General features: G+C 42.2%; 1 protein-coding gene across 3 annotated transcripts in view; it reads right to left on the bottom strand.

The window, feature by feature from the left end:
- Positions 1-4,184: 4,184 nt before the first annotated feature.
- gid4 (GID complex subunit 4 homolog) overlaps positions 4,185-21,165 on the bottom strand; it is a 119,142-nt gene continuing 102,161 nt past the window's right edge. For 2 of the 3 annotated variants that reach the window (XR_015079889.1, XM_086000019.1), the window contains 2 exons: positions 18,327-18,457; positions 4,185-6,563 (listed from right to left, as the gene is read on the bottom strand). Coding sequence is in view for 1 of the 3 variants with exons in the window: in XM_086000019.1 (XP_085856145.1) it covers positions 6,500-6,563; positions 18,327-18,457 (195 nt within the window). In the remaining 2 variants the exon portion in view is untranslated. Of the gene's footprint in view, positions 6,564-16,947; positions 17,012-18,326; positions 18,458-21,165 lie in introns of all 3 variants that reach the window. The other variant, XR_015079890.1, reaches the window with a different exon arrangement.

Raw genomic sequence — 21,165 nt, 5'->3', positions numbered from 1 at the left:
CTTCGTGTCGGGTCTGAAGAGCAAGGAAGAATCCTGAGTCTTTTCTCAGCAGGATGATGAGGGCGGATGCCTCTTCTCGACGCCCGTTAAACTGCCTTGGATATATCTCTGCCGCAGGGTAAGATCGTCATCGTCGCCACTGTTAAGTCTGTGTGTTCTAGTTATTGTTAATAAGAATCACTGCACACAGACCACAAGAGTAAATTCAACAGGTCTTTACTAGTCGGAGGTCAGGCTGAACTGCCCAATAAATCATTACACAGCACTTATATACCGGTGTGGTCACCACCGGTATTACAGTATACAGCAGCCAAGATAAAGTAGTGCATCTCTTAAAATAGTTCTCTTAAAGGTGGAACAGTTACATACACCACAGTACACCTGCAGCCATGGTGTGCCAGTGCTGAAGGGAGTGGATGTTTAAGATGTTAGATGAAGCGGGCTGCTTTGTCCTGGATGGTGTTGAGCTTCTTGAGTGTTGTTGTAGCTGCACCCATCCAGGCAAGTGGACAGTATTCCATCAAACTGCTGACCTGTGCCTTGTAGGTGGTGGAGAGGCTTTAGGGAGTCAGGGGATGAGCCACTCACCACAGAATACCCAGCCTCTGACCTGCTCTAGTAGCCATGGCATTTATGTAGCTAGTCCAGTGGAGTTTCTGGTAAATGGCAACCCCCAAGATGTTGATAGTAGGGGATTCGGAAATGGTAATGCAATTGAATTCGGAAATGGTAATGCAATTGAATGTCATGGGGAGTTGGATAAGACTCTCTTGTTGGAGATGGACATTGCCCGGCGTGAATGTTACTTGCTATTTTTCAGCTTAAGCCTGGCTGTTGTCCAGGTTTTGTTGCAGCGGCCATAGACTGCTTCATTATTTGAGAAATTGCAAATAGAGCTTAAAATGGCAATCAGGTAACATCCCCACTTCTGACATTATGATGGAGAGAAGGTCATTGATGATATCCTTGGGCTGAGATGATTGGCCTCCAGCAACCACAACCCTCTTCCTTTGTGCCAGGTATGACTCCAGCCACTGAAGATATTTCCCCCTGATCCCCATTGACTTCAGTTTTACTCGGGCTCCCTGGTGCCACACTCGCTCGAATGCTGTCTTGATGTTAAGGGCAGTCACTCTCACCTCTGGAATTCAGCGCTTTTTTCCAAGGCTGTAATGTGGTCTGGAGCTGAGTGGTCCTGGCAGAACCCAACTTGAGCATCGGTGAGCAGGTTATTGGTGAGTAAGTGCTGTTTGATAGTACGGTTGATGACACCTTCCATCACTGTGCTTATGATTGAAAGTAGGCTGATGGGACAGTAATTGGCCAGGTTGGATTTGTCCTGCTTTTTGTGGACAGGACATACCTGGACCATATTCCACTTTGTCAGGTAGATGTCAGTGTTGTAGCTATACTGAACAGTTTGGCTAGTGCAGATAGTTCTGGAGCACAAGTCTTCAGCACTACAGCCAGCGTGTTGTCTATACTCGTAGCCTTTGCTGTATCCAATGCACCCAGCCGTTTCTTGACATCACGTGGAGTGAATCAAATTAGTTGAAGACTGGCATCTGTGATGATGGTGACTTCAGGAGACCGAGATGGATCATCCACTCGGTTCTTCTGGCTGAAGATGGCGTCAAACACTTCAGCCTTGTCTTTTGCACTCGTGCTGGGCTCCGCCATCGTTGAGGATGGGGCTGTTCATGGAGCATCCTCCTCCCGTCAGTTGCTTAATTGTCCAGCACCATTCATGACTGGATCTGACAGGATTGCAGAGCTCTTACCTGATCCATTGGTTGTGCGATCGCTTAGCTGTCTATAGCATGCTGCTTCTGCCGTTCAGCATCCCTGTAATCATGTGTTGTAGCTTCACCAGGTTGACACCTCATTTTGAGGTACGCCTGGTGCTGCTCCTGGCATGCTCTTCTACATTCCTCACTGAATTAGGATTGGTCATCTGGCTCAATGGTGATGGGAGTGAGGGATGTGTCAGGTCATGAGGTTACAGATTGTGGTGGAATAACATTCTGCTGCTAATGGGGCACAGCACCTCATGTACAACCAGTAATGAGCAATGATCCCTGTAATTTTTTGGGGGCCATGCAGCCCCTTTAATAAGCTGCGTGGTCCATTCAAAATTCAATGCATGCGCAGATTTTTCCCATTTAAAAGCCGCTCACTGGCTGCACAGGACCCCTAGAGCGCTGCGTGGCCGTGCAGCTTAAAGGGAACATTGGTTATGAGCTGCTAGATCTGTTCTTAATCTATCCCACTTAGCACTCACTTTACACCTATAAAGCTGTTCATTAAAACAGGAAAATTACAGGGAAGGACCCCCCCACCCCCCATATCAAAATGAAACATACAATAAGGTTTTTCACCACTCCTGCAAACTTCAAAAACAGTTCAGGTGAAGAGGAAAACGTGACCAGATAAGCTGACCATCAATTCAAGGGGCTCATTCCAAAGCCAGTCATGTCCTGCCACCCATTCTGCAACCATTGAAAGCTGTGCTGAAAGTTCACTGCAGGATTTTATCACCACTGCTGATGGTCCAGTAAATGGATGCAGTCTCTACACCTAGGGTTGCCACCTCTGGTTGTATGTATTCCTGGCGGTTTCATCACCTGACCACCTGCCTCCAACCATCCCACCCAGTCAAACAATCTATTGTTCACCATCTGCAACATTTTCATAAATAATAAACAAAAGTGTTCAAAGAAAAGTAAAAAAAATCCCACAATTTTGCTTTAATGCCTATGACTTTTGTCCTGTGTTGTTCAAGCAGAATGCTGCAGATTAATCTTTAATTCCTGGAGACTCCAGGACAATCCTGGAGGGTTGGCAACCCTATCTACCCCACGCATTAAAGGCTGCGCTCTCTCTTGTAACAATTCCAAATTATCCACTGCCTCATGTCCACACAAGGAACCTAAAATCGTGTATACACATCCACTTTAAAACTTCAGGCACTGTGTTTCCAGTCACCGAGTGTCTTCCAGCACAGGTCAGTAACCATTGAGCGGTACTGTAAACTAATTCATCAACCACTGAACAAATCAAATCTGTGGCGATGAATTTGGACATTTTTTGAGATAGGATGGATGGCGTTGATTTTTCTAATGCATATTTTAATGTTAATGCTTTTACTGATTTGTTCTTTCATTGACGGTGGGGATGCTCAGTATTACATCCAATAGCCATTTGTGCATATTTTTTCAGGAATCAGGGATTCTGGTGCTGGTAGCTTTAAGTATATCTACTCCAGCAGCTAAAAAACAATAATGCTCAAAACAAATTACTGAAGCTCCACATGAATATTCTCACTGAGGTCAGGGTTTCAAAACCTTTGATAAATCAGTATATCAAAGTCCAAAAGTTGTGATTCAGTTTTATTGCTATTTGGACCAGAGCCACCTCAGAGTAACTGCTAGCAACAAAAGTGCTAGCATTGTATGTTCCAGACACTTCTTTAATACAGGCTGCCATTTGTCCCTATGAGGGGTACACTTAGATCCACGTTTCTTCTTACAAAACTGAAGGCTCAGATGGTTCTGAACACAAACATCTCAGGTTGTCTAATGCATTCAAACATTTTTTCCAAGGGCCACTTAGGTGCATCCCATGGGTTAGGAATAATAAATGGTATCACTGGTTGCAGTGTCTCAATATAGTGTTGATGACACTGCTCATACACTGAGCAGTTATTGCTGTTTATCTAGCACTAGGTTGTTGTTGCTTAGGAATGGCCGGTTCTAGCACAATACCAGTATATGCTTTGTACTGAAAAGGGTAAAGCCCATTAACTGTTGCTTACTACTGAACCAATGATGTTACTGGGCTTATTTAGCAAATTGGTACCATATGCTTTAGACAAAATGAGCTTTAATGGGGCTATACACTTTTAGTCATCTTAATTCAGAGGCCTCTCCTTTTCACCACGGACAGATCTATACCCACTAGTACTTCACACTACTCTTAAAGCTCCAAATGTTCCTCCAGATAATTGTCCTGCTGGATATTAAGGTGCCCACAGTGTAGATTTGTGAAATGGTAATGGGTTCACTTTAATATTTTGCTAAATTCACTGCAAGTATTCCCATTCCATTTACAAGGGTGCAGGGGAGGCAACATTAAAATAACACCCAATTCCATCTATGAGAGAAAAAGAATCCAAACTCCATAAAGTCTTTCACAAGGAACTTTATTGGATGTGGTATCCTCATTTATTTCACCACAGATCTGGAACTTAAAGCTCCTGATGTCTCATGAACAATGCAATGTAATAAAACATTCATTCCCATGCTCTGATTTACACAATAAAATCAACTCACTTTCAAACCAGTTAGTCACTCTCTTTCAAGTGTCAATAGGTCAAACTCGATGTACATGGGCTGCTTCACCCCAGTCAGCAGTCTTTCCTCCCACTTACACAACTCTTCATATGTTTTAAATAAAAAAGGACTTTCAGCTTATTTATTGGGATTCCAAGAAATATGTAAAATTCAAAAGAAAAGAAAGTCTTGACCTGTGAGAAATTAGAAGTTCCTATTTTCCAAAAAGGCTGGGATAGGATAAAGCAAAACACTGCCCTCACTTTAATTTTGGAATCCTACATTTAAGAGTCCATTCAGATGTTTTTAAGGAGAGGCTTCAATTAAAAACATACCTAATCAAAGCATAATCTTGATCCAAGGATAAAATTCCATCCCATTTACTCTCATTACACACACAGACACACTCACACAGACACCCTGATTCAGGCATAGCATCTTTCTTGGCAAATCAGTAAAGCATTTATCAGGATTCAACTATCTTTAAAGAAGTCACAATGGACAAAAAAGCCGGTGCAATACATTTAGTACAAGTGGTGGTATTACATTCCTCTGTACGTCATTGGTTTACAACAGTTGTAATAAAATAATTTTTCTTTGACTTTACACAAGAGGAAGAGATAGCCCCTTAAGTGTTCAGTTGGATGTTAAAATGTACATTGTTCGAGTTACATGATAATTTCACTATTATGTTTTATTGAAATCCTAGCTACAACGCTGCAAGCGTTCCCATTTCATTCAATAGATTCTATTAGATCCCATTGCATCTATTAGATTTAATTGGAATACTTGCAATGTTATAACTAGAATTTCATTAAAGTGTCATGGTGAGTGCATGAAATTTTCATATAGTTACTGTCGGCATTTTAGCATCCTGCATCTCGTCATAACTAGCTGAAGAAAAATTGTTTTTGCACCAATTTCATTTAAACATCTATATTTTTAAAATTATATTAAATAGGTTGTCCAATTTGGAAACCTTTTTTCCTCTACCCACCCACTATTTAAGTGCAACATCCACCATCAACTGGATAGTCAGACCCATGGCTAGATCCAAAGTGAATCTTTTTTTTTTCTTTTGTGCATACTTAACATCAAAAGTCTTGACCCAATACTTTGCACATGCTCTGCACAAAGGCTTTCCTGGGAAGGGGCATGATGGGCTGGAACTACAACCTCCAAATGAGAAATAGACTGTGCATGGAATTTCCCACTGTTGTAATGTAAATTGAATGTTTCTGTAAATCCGAAGGAATTACATCACGAAAGGCACACAGTATCCTGTGAACATCTGGGATAGCACCAACAATGGAACACCCTCTTCTGCCACATACACAAAAAATTACAACTCAAACTCCACACGTAGTATGTATTAGCAGGAAATTACAAAGCTGCAGCCCGGCAACTGCTTTCAAAAGGTTTGGTTTAATCCTCAACTACTCAATTAGGTCACAGGCCTTACCAACACACTGCCAGGTATCTGTTATATATATATCATTTTAGAAATTCTCTATACAACTCGAGTCTTGCAGAAGTCAGTTATTTATTCATTGAGTATTTTATTTTAACTTCTCCTCTTCTCCCAATACTGCTTTATGATATCTAAAACATTTGCTCTCCGTTAGGATAAGGCCACTTCTATTCTCCCATAAAAACCTAGCACAGAACATGTGCAACAGCACCAGCAGAGTAGATTAAAAAGACCATCTAAAGAATTCAAGCTTGATTAGCAATGTATAAAAACAGCAACAGAAAACAAGGGGGGAAAAAAACCAAAAAAAACAATAGCACACAGCTCTTGTGCTATCGGCTCATTGCTAGTTCTTGTACAATAAAGTTAGAACTACAAAAAGAACTTTAACAAATCAGAGACCAAAATTAAAAATCAGTAAGTGCAGTTTAAATTAGCATTAAAAATGAGATTAAAATGAGTTGTCTTTTGCTGGGTGAAAACAAGCTCCAACAGTCATGCACTTGGGTTGATGCTCGAGCTCCTCGTCGTGTTGTGGTCAGTCTGTCAGCAGCAGAGAAAACAGTAATTGTTCTCATTGTTACAGAACACTTATCTCTCGCTCTCTCTCTCTCTCTCTCTCTCTCTCCCCTCAACAGTTCTACGATCTGCCTACTCCCTCCCCCCAACTGTCTGAGGAGGGTTGCATTGATGAATGTCACCGGAACTCATAGATGGGAGTGCTGTGTTCAGGGACGTGCGTCAGGTTTAAGGACTGGTACCTGTTAAGCAGAAACAAAATACTTCAATCAAAACTTAGGATTCAAACCTATACTTTTATAATTAAAAAGCAAACCAACAATTGACCTTGGCATGCAGGACTAAGGAGAGGGGAAAAGATCAGCCAGGGTTCTTGTTTACTATCCTGTGACCATGATGGAAACTTTGCATGTGTGAAGTTGGGCCAGGACAGGATTAAGCTCAGCTGTGATGTCCCTCAACCACAGTTAATTAGCCGGATTGTACAGTCTAGGTGCTTGCATGAACAATGGTCCCAACTGGGTGAAGTACCCGAGGATCATCAGTGCCCTTTAGAATCGCTGCCTTCACAAGGGATAGGCAGATGATGAGAAAAGGCTGGCAGGAAGAACAGAATGAAAAATTAGTGACTCCTGTACAATATAGCTCTCATTTTACCCAGTTTAAAGTTCAGTTTCCCAAACTTTTCAGGTGATTATTTCTGCTCTATTGGTCAAATACTTCAATCAGCAACTAATAGCAGCTTGTTACCTCTCATGTTGAACAGTTTATTTTTACCAGCAAATCTCCAGATCATAATAGACTGATGAAGAAGGTCAGAGTGTGGAGTCAGGAGACAAGTAGCAGAATGGATAGCTAGCTGGCTTCAAGACAGAAAGCAGAGGTAAAAGGTAGGTAGTGGTGTTCCACAAGGATCAGTGCTGGGACCATTGTTGTTCACAATTTATATCAATGATTTAGACTTTGGAATCAAGAACAATTTCTAAATTTGCGGATGACACCAAATTGGGGGGGGGATAGTCAATACTGAGGAGGACTGCAACAAATTACAGGAGGACATTAATAAATTTGCAGAATGGGCATATAATTGGCAAATTATAAATGTGAGGTGTTACATTTTGGTACGAAGAATAGGTAGGTTACTTATTACTTGGAGGGTATGAGTTTAGGTGGGGTGGAGGAACAAAGGGATCTCGGGGTACAAATACACAAATCACTAAAAGTTGCGACAGGTTAGCAAGGCCATAAAAAAAGCAAACCAAGCACTAGGGTTTATTTCTAGAGGGATAGAATTGAAGGAAGGCTAATGAATGTTGGCCTTTATTGCAAGGGGTATGGAGTATAAAAGTAGGGAAGTTTTGATGCAACTTTACAGGACGTTGGTGAGACCGCACCTGGAGTACTGCGTAGTTTTGGTCTCCATATTTAAGGAAGGATATACTTGCATTGGAGGCAGTGCAGAAAAGGTTCACTAGGTTGATTCCTGGGATGAAGGGGTTGATGTATGACGAAAGGTTGAGCCTATACTCATTGGAGTTTAGGGTTAGGGTTGAGAGGATGCTTCCCCTAGTGGGGGTATCTAGAACTAGGGGGCATAGTTTCAGAATAAGGGGTCATCCATTTAAGACGGCAATGAGGAGGAATTTCTTCTCTCAGAGGGTCGTGAATCTTTGGAATTCTCTACCCCAGAGAGCTGTGGAGGCAGAGTCGTTGAATATATTCAAGGCGGAGATTGACAGCCATTTGAACTACAAGGGAATCAAGGGGTATGGGGAGAGAGCAGGAAAGTGGTGTTGAGGCCAAGATTGGATCAGTCATGATCTTATTGAATGGCGGAGCAGGTTCGAGGGGCCGATTGGCCTACTCCTGCTTCATATGTTCTTAAAAGTAGGGAAGTTATGCTAAACCTGTATTGAACCTTGGTTAGACCACACTTCGAGTACTGCGTATAGTTCTGGTCGCCAGATTATAAAAAGGATATAGAGGCACTGGAGAGGGTGAAGAGAAGATTTACAAGGATGATATCAGAAATGCAAGGGTATACATATCAGGAAAGGATGAACAGGCTGGGTCTCTTTTCTCTTGAAAAAAGGCTGAGAGGTGACCTAATAGAGGTCTTTAAAATTATGAAAGGTTTTGATAGAGTGGATACAGAGAGAATGTTTCCACTTGTGGGGAAGAGCATAACTAGAGGCCATCAATATAAGATAGTCACCAAGAAATCCAATAGGGAATTCAGAAGAAACCTCTTCACCCAAAGAGTGGTGAGAATGTGGAACTTGCTACCACAGGGAGTGGGTGAAGCGAGAAGTATAGATGCATTTAAGGGGAGGCTAGACAAGCATATGAGGGAGAAGGAAATAGAGGGTTCTGCTGATAGATTTAGATGAGGAAAGACAGGAGGAGGCTCGAGTGGAGCATAAACGCCGGCATGGACTGTTTGGGCTGAATGGCCTGTTTCTGTGCCGTATATCCTATGTCACAGCTCGTGGCAAGTCAGAGAATGCAGCATTTTAAGAGTACAGGAATATATAATGTAAAAGAACATAAGAACATAAGAAATAGGAGCAGGAGTAGGCCAATCGGCCCCTCAAGCCTGCTCCGCCATTCAATAAGATCATGGCTGATCTGATCCTAACCGCCAATCCACTATCACAGAACCATCTCCTGAATCTAACAGAATTAGACACACGAAATAGGAGCAGGATCAGGCTACACGGCCCCTGGGCCCGCTACCCACAGGACCATGACCGATCCGAACCTAGACTCATGTCCAAATTCCTGCCCGCTCCCCGTAACCCTTAATTCCCTTTACTTCTAGGAAACTGTCTATTTCTGTTTTAAATTTATGTAATGATGTAGCTTCTACAGCTTTTTGGGGCAGCATATTCCATGGACCTACCACCCTCAGTGAAGTAGTTCCTCCTCATCTCAGTTTTGAAACAGCAGCCCCTTATTCTAAGACTATGCCCCCTAGTTCTAGTTTCACCCATCATCGGGAACATCTTCCCCGCATCCACCCGATCCAACCCCTTCACAATCTTATATGTTTCAATAAGATCGCCTCTCATTCTTCTGAACTCCAATGAGTAGAGTCCCAATCTACTCAACCTCTCCTCATACGTCCATCCCCTCATCCCCGGGATTAACCGAGTGAACCTTCTTTGTACTGACTCGAGAGCAAGTATGTCCTTTCTGAAGTATGGACACCAAAACTGTACGCAGTATTCCAGGTGCGGTCTCACCAATACCTTGTACAACTGAAGCAATACCTCCCTATTTTTATATTCTATCCCCCTAGCAATGAAAGCCAACATTCCATTGGCCTTCTTAATCACTTGCTGCACCTGCATACTAACCTTTTGAGTTTCGTGCACCAGGACCCCCAGATCCCTTTGTACTTCAGTACTTTCCAGTTTCTTGCCATTAAGATAATAACTTGCTCTACGATTTTTCCTGCCAAGTGCATAACCTCACACTTTCCAGTATTGTATTCCATCTGCCAAATCTCTGCCCACTTACTTAGCCTGTCGATGTCCCCTTGCAGGTTTTTTATGTCCTCCTCACTCACTACTTTCCCTCCCATCTTAGTATCATCTGCAAACTTTGATATGTTACACTCGGTCCCCTCCTCCAAATCGTTAATATAGATTGTAAAGAGTTGGGGACCCAGCACTGACCCCTGCGGAACACCACTAGTTACTGATTGCCAGTCTGAGAATGAACCATTTATCCCAACACTCTGCCTTCTGTTAGATAGCCAATCCTCTATCCATGCCAGAATATTACCCCCAATCCCGTGATTTTTTATCTTAAGCAATAATCTTTTGTGTGGCACCTTGTCAAATGCCTTTTGGAAAACAATGCATTAATCTGCTGCTGGTGTGCAGGGACCTACCCCTTTAAGGCTACAAGGTGCGACTGCTCTGCATTCTTGAATTGAAGCGGTCAGTTACAGTTCAGACAGATCATAGCTTTGGCTTTGTTTGCAAGAATGCTAATGTCACTTCACTATTTAAAGGAGTAAGAGAGATAAAGTAGGAAATTATAAGCCTATTAGTCTAACATCAGTTGTGGGGAAGTTACTAGAATGTTATTAGGGACGGGGTGACTGAGCATTTGGACAAATATGAACTAATCTGAGAGCCAGCATGGATTTATAAAGGGTAAGTCACGTCTAATGAACCTAGTTGAATTTTTTGAGGAAGTAACTAACGTGGTAGATAAGGGAGTGTATATAGATGTTATTTATATGGACTTCCACTTCGACAAGGTTCCACATAAGAGACTTAACAAAATGAGAGTGCATGGAATTGGAGGTAACCAGTTGGCTTGGATAGGGAATTGGTTAGGAGGTAGGAGACAAGAGAGAGTAGGGATAATGGGTATGTGCTCCAATTGACAGGATGTGACTAGTGGTGTCCCCCAGGGATCTATACTGGGGCCTCAGCGTTTCACTATATTTATAAATGACTTGGATGAAGGAATAGAGAGCCGTATATCCAAGTTTGCTGATGACACCAAGTTAGGTGGCACAGTAAATAATGTAGATGGAAGGAGAAAGTTGCAAAGGGACATTGACAGATTAAGTGAGTGGGAAAAACTGTGGTAGATAGAGTTCAATGTGGGAAAGTGTGAGATCATCCACTTTTGATCCAAGAAAGCTAGATCACAGTATTTTCTAAAATGGTGAGACGCTAGGAACTGTGGATAAAGAGAGATTTTTAGGGGTTCAAGTACAGAAATCACTAAATCCTAGTGGAAATGTACAAAAAAAATTTAAAAGGCTAATGGAATGTTGGTCTTTATGTCAAGAGGGCTGGCATACAAAGGGGTGGAAGTTATGCTACAGCTGTACAGAGCTCTGGTTAGATCGCATCTGGAGTAACTGCCTTCAGTTTTGGGCACCACACCTCAGGAAGTCTATACTGGCCATGGAGGGAGTTCAGTGCAGATTCACCAGAATGATACCGGGGCTAAAAAGGTTAAATTACAAGGACAGGTTATATAGACTAGGCTTGTATTCCCTTGAATACAACAACGACGTATTTATATAGCACCTTAAATGTAGTAAAACGTCCCAAGGCGCTTCACAGGAGTATTAAGACAAAAAATTTGACACCGAGCCACATAAGGAGAAATTAGGGCAGGTGACCAAAAGCTTGGTCAAAGAGGTAGGGTTTTAAGGAATGTCTTAAAGGAGAAAATAGGCAGAGGTTTAGGCAGGGAATTCCAGAGCTTAGGGCCTAAGCAACAGAAGGCACGGCCACCAATGGTTGAGCGATTATAATCAGGGATGCTCAAGAGGGCAGAATTAGAGGAGTGCAGATATCACGGGGGGCGGGGGGGGCTGGAGGAGATTAGAGAGAGATAGGGAGGGGCGAGGCCATGGAGGGATTTGAAAACAAGGATGAGAATTTTGAAATCGAGGCGTTGCTTAAGCGGGAGCCAATGCAGGTCAGCGAGCACAGGGGTGATGGGTGAATGGGACTTGGTGAGAGTTAGGACACGGGCAGCCGAGTTTTGGATGACCTCAAGTTTACGTAGAGTAGAATGTGGGAGGCTAGCCAGGTGTGCATTGGAACAGTCATGTCTAGAGGTAACAAAGGCAAGGATGAGGGTTTCAGCAGCGGATGAGCTGAGGCAGGGGCGGAGACGGGCGATGTTACGGAGGTGGAAATAGGTGGTCTTAGTTATGTCGCGTATATGTAGTCGGAAGCTCATTTCAGGGTCAAATATGACAACAAGGTTGCGAACAATCTGATTCAGCCTCAGACAGATGTTAGAGAGAGGGATGGAGTCAGTGGCTAGGGAACGGAGTTTGTGGCGGGGACCAAAAACAATGGCTTTGGTCTTCCCAACAATTAACTGGAGAAAATTTCTGCTCATCCAGAACTGGATATTAGACAAGCAGTCTGATAATTTAGAGACCGTGGAGGGGTCGAGGGAAGTGGTGGAGGGGTCGAGGGAAGTGGTGGCGAGGTAGAGCTGGGTGTCATCAGCGTACATGTGGAAACTGACGCTGTGTTTTCGGATGATGTCGCCAAGGGGCAACATGTAGATGAGAAAAAGGAGGGGGCCAAGGATAGATCCTTGGGGGACACCAGAGGTAACGATGTGGGAGCGGGAAGAGAAGCCGTTGCAGGTGATTCTCTGGCTACCATTAGATAGAGAAGAATGGAACCAGGCGAGTGCAGTCCCACCCAGCTGGACGACGGTGGAGAGGCGTTGGAGAAGGATGGAGTGGTCAACCATGTCAAAGGCTGCAGACAAGTCAAGAAGGACGAGGAGGGATAGTTTACCTTTGTCACAGTCACAAAGGATGTCATTTGTGACTTTGAGGAGAGCTGTTTCGGTACTGTGGCGGGGCAGAAGATTAAAGGGTGATCTAATTGAGTTGTTTAAGATGATTAAAGGATTTGAAAGGGTAGACAGAGAGAGAGAAACTATTTCCTCTGGTGGGGGAGTCCAGAACAAGGGGGCACATCCTTAATAATACAGCTGAGTCGTTCAGGGGTGAAATCAGCAAGCACTTCTTCACACAACGGGTAGTGGAAATCTGGAACTCTTTCTTTTTTCTTTGCCCTCCCCCACCCCCTACAACAAAAGGTGCTAGGGATCAATTAAAAATGTCAAAACTGACATGGATAGATTTTTGTTGGGTAAGGGTATTAAGGGTTACGGAACTAAGGTGGGTAGATCGAGTTAAGATACAGATCAGCCCTTGATCTAATGGAATGGTGGAATGGCCTCCTCCTGTTTCTGCCTTCTTTCCTAATTAAAAATCTGCAAAGATTCCAGTTCCAGTATTAAGTGTGATACAGATATTTGGATTAATCAGTGTAGGAATAGATATGTAAAGAAATACAGGTTAAACTGCTGAAAGCAAGCACGCTCCAGAGTCAATTTCTCACCCATTAACTTTAAAAAAAAGATTCAAACTCCAGATAAAACCACCTACTCGACTTTAAGGAAAGCTTCCACTCTTATTTTCACAGATGATTCTTGCTTTCTGCAATCTAAGAGATTTGTCTGTCTAATATGTTTTTACAATATGAAGAACAATTACTGGTTTCTCAATTTGAGGCGTTTTGTTCCACTTAATAGTTTTGCAACATGCTTCCCTGATGTCCATTTTTATACTCCCCCGCCCCCCAGAATTACATCATTACTGCCAGGAAGTCTGTCGATGACTCCCACCAGTCTTGCATCCTTTGCTGTTTTAGCTCCACTGCCCGTTCGCTCTCACTGAAGTCTTTTCTTTCCACTGCTCTAATTATTAAACTAATCTCCAAACTATTAAGTGGAACAAAACGCCTCAAATTGAGAAACCAGTAATTGTTCTTCATATTGTAAAAATATTTTCATCTCCGTATGCTTCAACGTTGACTTTGCATGTCCGGCAACACGCCGGTGCCGGATATCAGAACTTTTCCTGTATTTGGATTTCCAGAAGGCATTCGATAAGGTGCCGCATAAAAATTTACTGCACAAGATAAGAGCTCACGGAGTTGGGGGTAATATATTAGACTGGATAGAGCATTGGCTAACTGACAGAAAACAGAGAGTTGGAATAAATGGGTCATTTTCAGGATGGCAAACTGTAACTAGTGGGGTGCCACAACGATCAGTGCTGGGGCCTCAATTATTTACAATCTATATTAATGACTTGGATGATGGGACAGAGTGTACTGTAGCCAGATTTGCTGACGATACAAAGATAGGTGGGAAAGCAAGTCGTGAGGAGGACACAGAGTCTGCAAAGGGATATAGACAGGTTCAGTGAGTGGGCAAACATTTGGCAGATGGAGTATAATGTGGGAAAATGTGAGGTTATCCACTTTGGTAGGAAGAATAAAAAAGCAAAATATTATTTAAATGGAGACTACAGAATGCTGCGGTCCAGAGGGATCTGGGGGTCCTCAGACATGAAACACAAGAAGTTAGCATGCAGGTACAGCAAGTAATTGGGAAGGCAAAGGGAATGGAGTATAAAAGTAGGGAAGTCCTGTTACAACTGTACAGGACGTTGGTGAGACCACACCTGGAGTACTGCGTACAGTTTTGGTCTCCTTATTTAAGGAAGGATATACTTGCATTGGAGGCAGTTCAGAGAAGGTTCACGAGGTTGATTCCGGAGATGAAGAGGTTATCTTTATGAAGAAAGGTTGAGCAGGTTGGGCCTATACTCATTGGAGTTTAGAAGAATGAGAGGGGATCTTATTGAAACCTATAAGATTCTGATGGGGCTTGACAGGGTAGATGCAGAGAGGATGTTTCCCCTCGTGGGGGAATCTAAAACCAGGGGGCATAATTTCAGAATAAGGGGGCACCCATTTAAAATGAAAATGAGGAGGAATTTTTTCTCTGAGGGTCGTGAATCTTTGGAATTCTCTACCCCAGAGAGCTGCGGAGGCTGGGTCATTGAATATATTTAAGGCGGAGAGACACAGATTTTTGAAAAACAGGGGAATCAAGGGTTATGGGGAGCGGGCAGGAAAGTGGAGTTGAGGCCAAGATCAGATCAGCCATGATCTTATTAAATGGCGGAGCAGGCTCGAGGGGCCAAATGGCCGACTCTTATTCCTATTTCTTATGCTCTTATGGGACATTTTCTGGAAGTGTGTTTTAGAACCGACAAGGGATAAGACCTTGCTAGATTTAGTGATGAGTAACAAACCTGAATTAGTTAAAAATCTGACTGTAAGGGAACGTCTTGCGAATAGTCACCATAATCTGACTGTAAGGGAACGTCTTGCGAATAGTCACCATAATCTGACTGTAGACTCGAGGGAGAAGCGCAACTTTAAAACCAAGATTTTAAATTTAAGTACAGCAAGCATCAAAGAGATGAGAAATAAACGGACGGCAGTAAACTGGGCTGAGCTGTTAATGGGTGAACCTACAGATAAACTGTGGGAAGGAGTCAAAGTAGTTTCTGGTATGATGCAAAACCAGTACATACCCCTGAAGGGCAAAAGCTCCACTTGTGTAGTTTAGTAACTGTGGTCAACAAACGAGGTGAGTGACAGTATCAAACTAAAAGAAGCAGCTTACAGAAATGCACGGAAAAGTAGAAATCCAGTGGACTGGGAGAGCTATCAAAATGTAAATTTAAAAAACTTGCAAGCGATAGCAAAGCTAACAGTAAAACTTTTTAATAAATATATTAGGAGAAAGAGTGGTAGAGGGGTGCATGTAGGCCTATTAAAGATGGATGCAGGTAAGACTATGGATAATAAGGAAATGGCAGACTTGTTAAATGAATATGTTGTATTCGTTTTCACAGAGGGAGAGGACAGCAGTACAATAAAACCTAAAAATAAATCAAGGGAAGGAACTTAATGGATTTAATACAAGTTAAAAAAAAGGGTAACAAAGAATATAATGGGACTTGAGGACAAATCTCCATGACCTGATGGATGGGAAAATTATAGATGCGTTAGTCATAATTTTCCAATGGTCTGTAGAGTTGGAAATAGTGCCACTGGATTGAAAAAATTCAAATCTCACTCCATTGTTTAAGGAGGGAAGAAAGAAAGAAATCAGGAAAGTATAGACCAGTCAGTTTAACGCGAGTTGTGGGAAAGTTACTGGGATCCAAATTCAAGAACAGAATGACTGCGCACTTTAACAAGTCTGAGCTGATCAGAGAATCGGCATGGATTTGTGACGGTATAGGTCTTGTCTAACATTTATTTAAATTCATTTTCGGGATACGGATGTCACGAGCAAGAATAGCATTTATTGACCATTTCTAGTTGCCCTCGAGAAGATGATGATGAGCTGCCTTCTTGAACCACTGCAGTCCGTGTGATGAAGGTACTCCCACAGTGCTGTTAGGTAGGGAGTTCCAGGATTTTGACCCAGCGACAATGAAGGAATGGCGATATACTTCCAAGTCAGGATGGTACGTGACTTGGAAGGGAGCTTGAAAGTGATGAAAATCTAGTTGAATGTTTTGAGGTCACAAACATGGTGGACAGGGGAGTGTCAATGGATGTTGTCTATATGGACATTCAAAAGGCATATAGATTAACAAAAATAAAAGAACACGAAATTGAAGGCAACCTTATGACATGGAATGAAAATTGGTTGGGTGGTAGAAGAGACGAGGAAAACAGGGAACGTTCTCTGATTGGCAGGATGTGATAATTGGTGTTGCCCAGGGATCTATAGTGGGCTCTCAGCTTTTTCCCCCGCCATATTTAGCAATGCCTTGGGTGAAGGAATAGAGTTGTATATTCAAGTTTGTAAATTACACCACGTTAGGAGGCAGAAGTGGGGGCCTAAATAGAGGTCGGGTAGGCCATAGGAGGCAGGTGTGTGTGTGCGCGTGCGTGCGTGTGGCTAGTTAACAGCCAAGACTGCACAATCATCAAGGTGGTCAGTGGGGTGGCATCTGGCATCAGCAACTGGGGATGACAGTGGAAACAGGACCAATGTAGTGGAGGTGGTGCCACATTCCCGAGTGCGGAAGGGTGGTACTGTGAGCTACTGGCAGGTGTACTTGGAACTGGGTGAAATTAGGCAACAGAAGTGCCACACTCGGAGCTAGGTCCGTAGCTAACGGGACTGACTGAGCACAGAAGAACCCGTTTAACTTTGCTCTGTGTACCACTATACCTCCACTGTCACAGACATGATCATTCGCCATCCTGGGTTGCAACTGAAGATAATTTTTTGGTCTCTATACAAGAGAAAAGAGGGCTAAAATGAAAATAAGATCAAATGTGTATACCTGTATTTAAAATTCTACAGCTCTTTACTTGCCGAGATCATGTGGTTGGCTTAGAGCAACTTCAAAGTGAAAACCTTCTCCACAGCACCACCTACTGGCCAGAGCCCACAACTGCATGCGGCACAAAGCAGTTAAAGGATTCCAGTGCCACAGACTGTCTCATTAATTGGACATCCTACTAAAAATGTGACATCACCAGAAAATCACAACAGGACTTTTAGCAAAAATGAAAGCGTATGGAATTGGAGGTAGCCTTATGACACGGTTTGGCAACTAGTTGGGATAAAGGGAATGTTCTCTGATTGGAGGAATGTAACAAGTGGTGTTATCTAGGGATCAGTACTGGGGCCTCAGCTTTTCACCACATAGATTACTTGGATGAAGGAATGGAGGGCTGCATATCTGAGTTTGCAGATGATACTAAGTTAAGAGTAGGATGGGAGCAGGAAGTTACAAAGGGATACAGACAGATTAAATGAGTGGGCAGGGTGGGACTAATTGGATAGCTCTTCCAAAGAGCTGGACCAAGCACACTGGGCTGAACGACCTCCTTCTGTACTGCATCATTCTATGTGGCGAAGCACGACGTCATCCATTTGGATCCAAGAAAGCCAAATGGGAGTATTTTCTTAATTGTGATACTCGGTGCTCTGGAGGAGCAGAGAGATTTAAGGGTCCATGTACACAATTCTCTAAAAGCTAGTGGACAGGTACTGAAAGCAATCTAAATGGCTAATGGTATGTTGACCTTCATCTCAAGGAGGTTGGAATACAAATGGCATAAACTTGGTTTGTATTTCCTTGAGAATGACAAAGGGTTTTGATAGAGTGGATGCAGGGAAATTATTTCCTCTGGTGGGAAATCCAGAACAAGGGGATAATCTTAAAATTAGAGCCAGGACAGTTAGGAGTGAAATCAGGAAGCACTTCTTCACACAAAGGGTAATAGAACTCTGGAATTCTCTCCCCAGAAAACTCTGAATGCTGGGGGACAATGGGATTTTCTAAACTGAGATCAGTAAGATTTTTGTTAGGGCTATCAAAGGATATGGAGAAAAAGTGGGTAAATGGAGTTGAGGTACAGATCAGCTATTAACAAATTAAATGGCAAAACAGGCTCAAAGGGCTGAATGGCCTACCCCTGTTCCTATGTTCATACGATCAATGGAGTGTGCAAGGATGTACCAAATAGCGATGATTTCTGCGATCCTGAGTCTAAGTACTAAGATTCATCTGCATTGAAATGTTTACTAGTTCCTCTCACCATTCTGAACTCCTGTGGTAGTAATAGCCCTCTATCGAAGCTGTGGATTTTTGGAAGCAAATATAATAAAAGCCTGCGAAGGAAGCGCCACTGATGTCTTTGATCGTGTGATCAGGGACTAGAAACTGTTCCTGTTGGAGAAGAAAGAAAAACTCGGTACAATTAAATCAATTTACAGACTAATCTGATAAAATACATTATAAACTAGACTCTAATTTATTCACCAATCCATCACACCTGTTGGGAGTTTCTGAAATACTGTACTGATACCAGGCATGAATGAATCAAAGACAATTGCATTGGTCAAAAAGGCTGATGCCTATGAAAGAGGCATGGTACACTTTGCACATTTAGTGCCAAACAAAGAATAATGAGACACTTGCATAGATTAGTGTAATTAAAATACCTTGAAAAGCAATATGCTTCTTACGTAGGTATGCTGTGAGGGAAAGCAACTAGCGTAGAGTACTCACATACAAATCAACAGGTTTTAACAGTGGGGAAGCATTACATAGTATTTCCCTTATGAAAAGCTAAGTTACAAAAAAAAGAGAAAATAAGAGACAAAGTCCACAAGAAACAAGATATTTTTTGATAAAACGATTATAAACTGTTTAGATACAAATATGTACAAGGGGACAAAATGCTTGCTTATGGCTGCAAAAGCACACACGGTCACATTCTAGACAACAGGGAGATAAACCCTGTCCAATGAATGAAAGCATAGCAACACTAGCGATATATATTAGTCCACTTTGCTTGATGATTTAATTCCCATGTATATTACAACACTTGACTACAGGCAGATTTTTAAAATTGAAATTAGAGGGAATACTTGTGCTTAAAGTATCCTCCCAATATCACGCTGAGAAAGTGTTATAAAACTTTGCTACCATTTATAAAATTTACTTGGTGGAAAGAGGGAAAAGGGAAAAAAATGCTAACAATACACACATTTTCTGGATGTACAAAAAGAAGGAACTACCCTGCATTTATGTAGCATCTCAACACACCCTAGAGCACTTTACAACCAATGGAATACTTTTAAAATCCAGTCCCCATTATGTAGGCAAAGGCCAACATTTCATGTGTAGATCCTTTATCAGATCCCCAGTTTTAATGAAGGGTCTATACTGAAACATAAACATATCGGGTGTCAGCCTATGCTCAGTCGTAGCATTCTTGCTGCCGAGTTAGAAGGTTGTGGGTTCAAGTCCCACTCCAGAGACCCGAGTATATAGGCTGACACATTAGTGTAGTACTGAGGGAATGCTGCACAGTCGGGAGGTGTCCTGGCCAACATTTATTCCTCAACCAACATCATTTATCTCCTTGCTGTTTGTGGGACCTTGCTGTGCGCAAATTGGTTTCTGTGTTTCCCTACAATACAACAACTTGTATTTATACAACAGTAACTACATTTAAAAAGTACATTCCTGGCTGTGAAACGCTTTGGGATGATCTGAGATTATGAAAAATGCTGTATAAATGCAAGCCTGTTTGTTGTTGTTCTCTCTTTTCAGTTGCTGTTGTACCAGCTGTGTATTTCCAGTTTTTTTTATTTAAAATTTTCCGCATTCTTAGTTTTTCTTTTTAATATTTGATTGGTAATCATTTCTGCTCTACTGAACTCCCCCTACTGTAACATTGGTAACAGAGCCCCTACCTCCTCATCTGGAACTCTTCCCCCCTCCCCCCTTGTTACAGCTTCCTGCCTACTTTGTGACCATTCTTTCCGCTAATTTCCCTCATGCTCCTGCTTAGGTCTGACCCCAACTATGAAGCACTTTAGGATGTTTTTCCTCTACAGTCCACTTCGCTTAACTCAAAGTTGTTTAATTCAAATTATCTGTTGTTAATTAGAAAAAACATTTCTTAGCACTAAATTCCCACTTTCCCGTGTTATTTACATTGCTTAATTCAAATTATTGGAGAATTCCAATTTTTTAAAAACATATAAAACTTAAAATTTTCAGGAGTACAGAAATAAGTTATTGCAATCTATAAAATGTACTTAAAAAAGAAAAAAAAATGCTTTAGGGAAACCTGGCATTTCAGGCCTCTCTCTCTCTCTCTCTTTAGAACCACTCTGATGATGACAACAAATGTTGATACCCCCCGATATTAGTAGCTTTCACTACCAGAACTTGACTTGAATCCCCAGGTACTGGTGCTCTTCTGTAAAATATTGCACATTATGTCTCCTTTTTTTTAAATGGGTTTTGAGATAGTAAACATTTGTGAACAATTTTACTGAAAAAAATGTACTGATGGATTTGTAGAATACAAGGTAATTGTATTAATTACCTTGCTCGCCTAATTTATAAGGAACAATATGGTCACAGTAGTCATAATTGAATTGAAGTGTCAGACAAAAGTCACCTGTATCCCAAAGTGGTTCAGTTCATTTCGGAACTGATCTGGAATTATCCGAACTGGGAAAACATTACATAGCAGCTCCAAGCTGTAGACGAGCCCTCCCAGTCAGCATTACCGGAGCAGCTCTGCAGGGTAAGAGACCTGAAATGGGTGATCTCCATGAAGCAGTCAAAAAGAATGCAGAGAGCCAGCACGGGCTCAACAGGCCAAACGGCCTCCTTCTGTGCTGCAACCATTCTATGATTCTATGAAATAAGGACAAAATCTGGAGCGAGAAAAGGTCATTCAGCTCATCAAGCCCATTCCATCATGGACTGCTCCTGCTACCACCTGTTGATCACCTATTTTAAAGGGGTGCCAAGTTTCTTCCCCTACTTTCCCTAAAAAGAAATATAGTGCTTTTACAATCTTTAACCTCAATCCCCTTCTCAACAGCTATCAATCGAGCTACTTTTAAAAG

Source organism: Somniosus microcephalus, chromosome 11, assembly GCF_052327205.1.
Source record: "Somniosus microcephalus isolate GS21.2 chromosome 11, FLI_Smic_1.0, whole genome shotgun sequence".
Taxonomy (NCBI): domain Eukaryota; kingdom Metazoa; phylum Chordata; class Chondrichthyes; order Squaliformes; family Somniosidae; genus Somniosus; species Somniosus microcephalus.
The sequence above is the reverse complement of the archived record's forward strand: the minus strand, read 5'-3'. Positions and strand labels throughout refer to the sequence as shown.